General features: G+C 48.4%; 1 protein-coding gene across 4 annotated transcripts; it reads left to right on the top strand.

The window, feature by feature from the left end:
- The first annotated feature begins 2,230 nt into the window (after window positions 1-2,230).
- On the top strand, window positions 2,231-6,379 carry LOC120698814 (EEF1A lysine methyltransferase 4-like). 4 transcript variants are annotated; one of them, XM_039982554.1, is made up of 8 exons: window positions 2,231-2,496; window positions 4,797-4,910; window positions 4,992-5,060; window positions 5,217-5,236; window positions 5,319-5,371; window positions 5,475-5,505; window positions 5,587-5,668; window positions 6,011-6,379. In XM_039982554.1, exons 1-8 carry the CDS (start codon window positions 2,295-2,297, stop codon window positions 6,175-6,177), a joined length of 738 nt encoding a protein of 245 aa, XP_039838488.1. In that variant the 5' UTR covers window positions 2,231-2,294; the 3' UTR covers window positions 6,178-6,379. The 4 variants fall into 4 exon arrangements, with proteins under 4 accessions (XP_039838488.1, XP_039838487.1, XP_039838490.1 ...); XM_039982553.1 differs by lacking the exon at window positions 2,231-2,496 and adding an exon at window positions 3,564-4,727 and having other exon boundaries at window positions 5,000-5,060; window positions 5,195-5,236; XM_039982555.1 differs by lacking the exon at window positions 2,231-2,496 and adding an exon at window positions 3,569-4,697 and having other exon boundaries at window positions 5,000-5,060; window positions 5,195-5,236.
- Window positions 6,380-6,678: the final 299 nt, after the last annotated feature.

Below are 6,678 nucleotides of genomic sequence, written 5' to 3'. Positions count from 1 at the left end.
GTTCGATTTGTGTTTTCAGGTGTATAGTTTCTCTACGCATCTAGATACATAGTTGAGTCAAAACAACAGACAATTTGAAACGGATGGGATACTTGCCTATGTTCGGTCTATGTTCTTTAAAGGTAAAATAGGCAATCTCTTTCGCTCCTAGGTCAAGTTCACCCCTATACTCTTGCATAGTCCAATTGAGTCCTCGAACTCGTTTTCAGGTTCAATTGCATCCTCCATCCGAGCTGAACGCGTAGGCGTCCAACTCAGCCACTTGCATCTAAAATGTCATATGCGCCGCTTATTCCATTCAGCTCACCAACAACAACAACAACAACATAGCCTTTTTTCCCAAGCAAGTTGGGGTAGGCTAGAGATGAAACCCGAAAGAAATAAGTTCAAGGTTCAGGCACATTAATAGCTAGTCTCCAAGCGCTCCTATCCAAAGCTATCTCTTTAGAGATGTTCCAATCTTTAAGGTCTCTCTTAACCGACTCAGCCCACGTCAGTTTAGGTCTACCTCTACCCCTCTTTACATTATCGACTAGCTCAAGGACCCCATTACGCACCGGCGCCTCAGGAGGCCTTCGTTGGACATGTCCAAACCATCTCAGCCGATGCTGAGTAAGTTTCTCCTCAATTGGTGCCACCCCGACCCTATCCCGAATAACTTCGTTCCGGACTCTATCCCTCCTTGTGTGCCCGCAAAACCACCGCAACATCCGCATCTCTGCTACACTCAGTTGCTGCACATGTCGCCTTTTTGTAGGCCAACATTCAGCACCGTATAACATCGCCGGACGAATTGCTGTCCTATAGAATTTGCCTTTTAGCTTTTGTGGCACCCTCTTGTCACAAAGGATGCCAGAAGCTTGCCGCCATTTCAACCAGCCAGCTGAAATTCTATGTCTAACATCTTCATCAATGTCGCCATCCTTTTGTAGCACCGATCCTAAATACCGAAACGTATCCTTCTGGACCACCACTTGCCCATCTAGACTAACGTCTCCCCCCTCATGCCTAGTCGCGCTGAAATCGCACATCATGTACTCGGTCTTGGTCCTACTAAGTCTGAACCCTTTCGACTCTAACGTGCGTCTCCACAGCTCTAACTTCCTATTAACCCCTGCCCTACTCTCGTCAACTAGCACCACATCATCAGCAAAGAGCATACACCAAGGGATCTCACCTTGTATATCCCTTGTGACCTCATCCATCACTAAAGCAAATAAATAAGGGCTCAATGCTGACCCCTGATGTAGGCCTATGTTAATAGGAAAGTCAGTGGTGTTGCCATCACATGTCCGGACAAACGTCGTCGCATCCTTGTACATATCCTTAATGAGGGTAATGTACTTAGTTGGGACTTTGTACATATCCATTCAGCTCACCAACTAGCTAATTTTTATTTAGAACTGGAGAACAAGTTAGCTCCTATTTGTAGAAGTGAGGAACAAGAAATGAAGGTTCATGGTTGATCTCGGATAGAAGACGTGCTCCTGTAGATATTGACAAGTCTCAGGTATTCTGTGTCGACATTGTTGTGCAATCCTGTTCACAATCTCAAATGAGCCAGTAATTACGTAAGTACATATTTCCCTATCGACCAATTCAAAATAACTGAACAGTGAGCTAAATAAAAATGAGCTAACTTGTTAGATGAATGTAATGAGGGGCACATAAGATATTTTAGATGCTGCTGGCTGAGTTGGACGTCCAGCTCGGATGGAGGATGAAATTGATCCGAAAAACAAGAGTTCCAGGAATCTCCTCAAGAATACAGGGAGCAAAAGTTTAATGACCAGATTGTCTATTTTGCCTTCAAATAATAAGAAACACCGCAAAACACGCTCCAAATTCTGAAAGGTACCTCGGTGGGAGCAGGGTTTGAAATTTCGGCGAAATTTTTTGTTTCCGCTCGGTACCGGGAAAAAATATTTCGGTATTTTCGGAAAATTTCGTTTTGAAAATTCAAAATTCAAAAAAATTCGGCCGAAATTCGTCGAAATTCACCGGAATTCCGGTTCCGGAATTCCGTTTCCGCCGATCACCCGGATTTCACCGGAAAACGAAATGGTTAACCCTGGATGGGAGCCGGGAGGTGGTGCCTTGTGTATGCGCCGTGTCCCCGCTGTCTGCCGACACGGGCCCACAAAATTCGCCCTGTTCGTCGCTGCAGCAAGCTCTGCAAAACGGCAACCCAGCCGCCCCTTAAAAACCGCGGATCCACCGGCGAGCTCAGATCAGAATCCCCTCCCCTCTCCTCGAGAGCCCGCAGGGAAGGAAGGGAGCGCGGCGGGGTCGGGATGGGCGGCGGCGACTGCGGGAGCAACGACTACGGCGACGCCGCCTACTGGGACGCTCGCTACTCCTCCTCCTCCGGTTCCCCCGCTTCCGGCGCCGGCAAGTTCTTCGACTGGTACCAGACGTACGCGGCGCTGCGCCCGCTCCTCCGGGCCCGCATCCCCGCCGCCTCCCGCGTCCTCATGCTCGGCTGCGGCAACTCCCGTACGTCTGCCACCTTTGTCTCCCTTCAGTTGCGCGCTGCTGCGACTCGCGTGCTGTATAACTACTGCTGCTTTCGCCAGGCCCGGCTCTGGGCCTAGGCGGGAGGGGCGACCGCCGGGGGCCCCGGCCGGAGGGGGGGCCAACCGCCGTGCATGCTGACAGCCACCATGCTTGCGCCGAGTGCGCGTCTCCTCTCGTTCTCAATTATTCATCTTCCTGTACCACATCTGACATCTTGTTTGCATTAGTGCCTCTATGCTTGGACCAAAGTCCTAAAGCTGTCGGGAGCTCAATGTATGACTGCATTCTCATCCTCTAGTAACCTGCTAGAGTTTTGGTGTGATTTGGGGTTGAGTGTTTGAGATCTTTTTCCGTGCCTTGCATCTGGTTGTACAGAATAGAATAACAAGTGTAACTAGAAGCTCACATTCTCTGCTAAAACAATTGAACTTCAACGTTAGATGATCTTGAGCTCTGGATAATTCTAATATTTAACCTTCTGCCTTCTATTATTTTCATACATCTCTATCTGTATCTCTACTTACTACTAAAGCAAGCAATGATTCCTTCCATCAATCGAAGTTATAATCGAAATTTGAGTGACCGTATGTTAAGCCAAGAATCCGAAACCATATTTACAGTTAGCGTTTGACGAATAAAATAGAAAAAGATGGAAGTCCTCAGCCAACACGTATTATGTTATTATAAATGCATATGGTGTATAATATATAAATGCTAATTAATAGCACATATATATATATACATATATATATATATATATCGACATACCCATATCGTGTATTGGTAATAAATAAATGTCGGTGAATGTTTTCTTATCGTTGATGGAATCGTTCGAGCTTTCGGTTCTCATTTGGCGTAATAGTCTCATTTTAATGCTCTTTCAGTTTATAATATCGACAATGTTTTTAAGAATTAAGTAAATCTTACAACTAGTATATGCTTTATCATTTTCCAAATATGAAAAAAATTAGCTTAAGGGCCCACCGTATCCCGTTCGCTCTAGGGCCCTTAAAACACTAGAGCCGGCCCTGGCTTTCGCCATGCCTCGCCGGCCGAGCTAGAACTTGCCGCTTCGCGGTCTTGCGGGCTTGCAGTGTCCCATCCAGCCTCCGAAATAGCCAGCTGCTCTGGGATCGAGCTAGCTCATGCCTGCGTTTCAAGCTGACAGTGACAAGCAAAGAGAACATGCGCCCTTTTTCGATTCACCAATTGACCAATCAATTTGAATGGCTCAGAGCGTTTGTTAGCATCTGCCTCACTACACCATTCATCCGCTGGGAGCATTCCAATCTTGCACAGTGCTCCCTTGACACACCTTCCACGAATTTCAATTTTTCATGTTGGCTGGCTCTATGACTACTCTATCCTGCGCTCCTGTGAGCTACCTATGATAAGAAATGTGGGCTTAACATCTATGATAAGAAATGTGGGCTTAACATCTTAAACTTGCGGATGCTGAAGCAATCCTGTATTTTGTCGTTGCTCTCCACTTCAGCTCCCTCGCGTCGCCCCCGCTAGGCGACCGAGGGAGCCCCTTCACGCGCCACCGCTCCAAGAACCCGCCGCCGCCTCCCCCCTCCCTCGCCGTCGCCCGAGCGGGCCCCCGGAAGCCTAGCGGCCGGCGAGGAAGGCGACGGCGGGGCGAATCGGCCGGTGGGGGCCTCCAGCGCCGGGGCGGGACGGCGTCTGCGGCCATGGCCGGGCGGCGGGCAGGAGCCACATCGGCGTGAATCCGGCCGGCTGCGGGCGGATCCGGTTCTCCCACCACCGGATCTGTTGTCTCCGCCCCTCTCTCTCGCGCGACGGGCGGCGCGGAGCGGCGATGGCGTGGGGTGGCGGCGCGGTCCGGCAGCGGGTGTGATGGCGGCCTAGCTGCAACTCCGTCTGCGGCAGGAGCTGCGAACCGCGGGAGAGCTGCGGCAGGAAAGCTGACGGGGCCGATGTCCCGGCGGGAGAGCTGCGGCTGCTGTCCGGCCGGCCTGGGGACGGCGGCGACGCCTTCTTCTGCTGCGCATGAGGAAGAAGAGGAGGCCGGCGGCGGCGGGCTGGGCCCCACCGGCGGCGTGGTGCGGCCCCTGGGGGCTGTGCAGGCACGCGTTGGTGCGCCGGTTTAGGCCGTGGAGGGCCACGCCGTGGAGGGCTGCGGCGTGCGTGCAAGGGTGGCCGCCCCGAGTGAGGAGGTCCGGGCGACGAGCGCAGCGAAGATGGAGGTCTCAGTTTATTTGTTTTTTTGATATTCCATGCACTGACAATTGAATTCATGATCTTGATTTGGGCAGTTTTGTCGGAGGATATGGCGAAGGATGGTTACAAGGACATTGTAAACATAGACATTTCATCTGTGGTCATCGAGCAGATGAGAGAGAAACACAAGGAGATTCCACAGCTAACATGTACTGTTCGCTGATAGTTTCATCTTCTTAACTTAAGGCCTCTATATGTAGTCTACTCACTTAGCCTTCTTATGCTTTAAGATATGCAGATGGATGTTAGGGACATGGCTTTCTTTGGCAATGAATCATTTGATTGTGTCCTTGATAAAGGTAAATTATAAGCATCACGTTTACTCCAAAGCACATGAAACTGAAGTTGTTTCATAGTGTAATGCTCTTAGAAGTATTTTTATGGACCTCATACAAATCAAACCCACTTTTTTGCTACGTGATTGATGGGTTAGTCTGTTGAACATTTCTCTTTAGGAACCCTGGATGCTATGATGGTAAGCACTGCCTGCCAAGTGAAGTACATATCAGCTTTCTGATTAGGCATGTGTTGAGGTCTGTATTCCTATAATGTTCCAGTGTACTGATGATGCTCCTGATGGTGCTTCCAAAATGCTAGCAGAAGTGGCAAGGTTTGAGACCAAAAAAAAAAATCTTCATTCGTCTTTGCATATCAATCAATCCCAGATTATTTGTTAGCTGTTTTGAATTTATCTATGCTGCTGACTTGTGCAGGCTTCTTAGGCCTCATGGGATCTACTTGTTGGTACATCCTCTGAGTTCAAAGTTTACTCTATTCCTGAATGCTAATAAAATGATTATATGAAGAGAGATTGTCTTCTTGCAGATAACGTATGGTGCTCCTAAGGAACGACTCCAACTTGTGAGACAGGCTGGATGCAGCTGGAGTATTGCACTTTACATTATGCGTAAGTTTGAAACACTCCCTTCCACTACTGGAGCACACTCTAGCTGCCCTTATGGGATCCTTGTTTCTGAGGACTTACTTGTTACTTCACTAGATGCAAAATGCTTAAGTGAACATCTTTCTTAATTTGCTATTTTTTTTGCGAAAGTTCTTAATTTGCTATTATTATCATTCTCAAAACACAAGGGATATTTGAAGATTTCAAAAGATTCCTCTAAATAACGATAAACTCCCAATTATTGCAATAAGCAATATTGAATGAAAAACTATTGTAAAGGAAAAAGGATGCCCTAATTTTGTGCTTATACAGACCTGACGCCAGATCTATTATTATTGTTCACAGCTACACCTAGATACCAATCGAAAATGAGCAAAGGTGCTCCACAGTCTACCATGGAGGAAGTTGCACTCACTGAGGATGGTCAACTGCCACCTGACTATGTTCTCAAAGATCCAGAGTCAAATTTCATTTACATTTGTCACAAGTTGGCAGTGAAAGAGGCTAATTGAAGAGCAACCGAGCCAGAGGAAACAACAAATGCAAATTAGTTCCTCATCCTTCAGTCTTCATCTTGTTTGTTGCTGTTGGAGTTCATTGTTGATTTGTTGTACTGGCATAGCCCGTGGTCGTGATTTGTGTGATGTGTTACCCTTGGTATTAAAAATACATTACACTCCTTCAATAAATTAAGGATCACTGATTGACCGTCCATTTGAAAGCTTTACCCATGGACATTTCATTGGTAATATCGAAATTTTTACCAACTGACAGCCTTCGCTAATTTGGTGATATTGTGTAGTGAATCAACTTTCAAGGTTTTCAGCCTAGGACCCTTCTCTTTCCCCCGCGTCGCTCGCTCCTGGGCGACTCGGGGGCGCCGCGCCGCCCCCCGCCTTAGCCCCGCCTGCTCGTCCCCGGCGGCCAGCGGCGGCGCCGAAGCCGGCCCCGCGTTCGCTTCCCCTCTCCCCTTCCCTCTCCTTCTCCCCCTTTCCACTCCCGCTCCACAAAAC

Source organism: Panicum virgatum, chromosome 3K (genome assembly GCF_016808335.1).
Source record: "Panicum virgatum strain AP13 chromosome 3K, P.virgatum_v5, whole genome shotgun sequence".
Taxonomy (NCBI): Eukaryota; Viridiplantae; Streptophyta; class Magnoliopsida; order Poales; family Poaceae; genus Panicum; species Panicum virgatum.
This window is presented reverse-complemented; position numbering and strand designations above follow the sequence as displayed.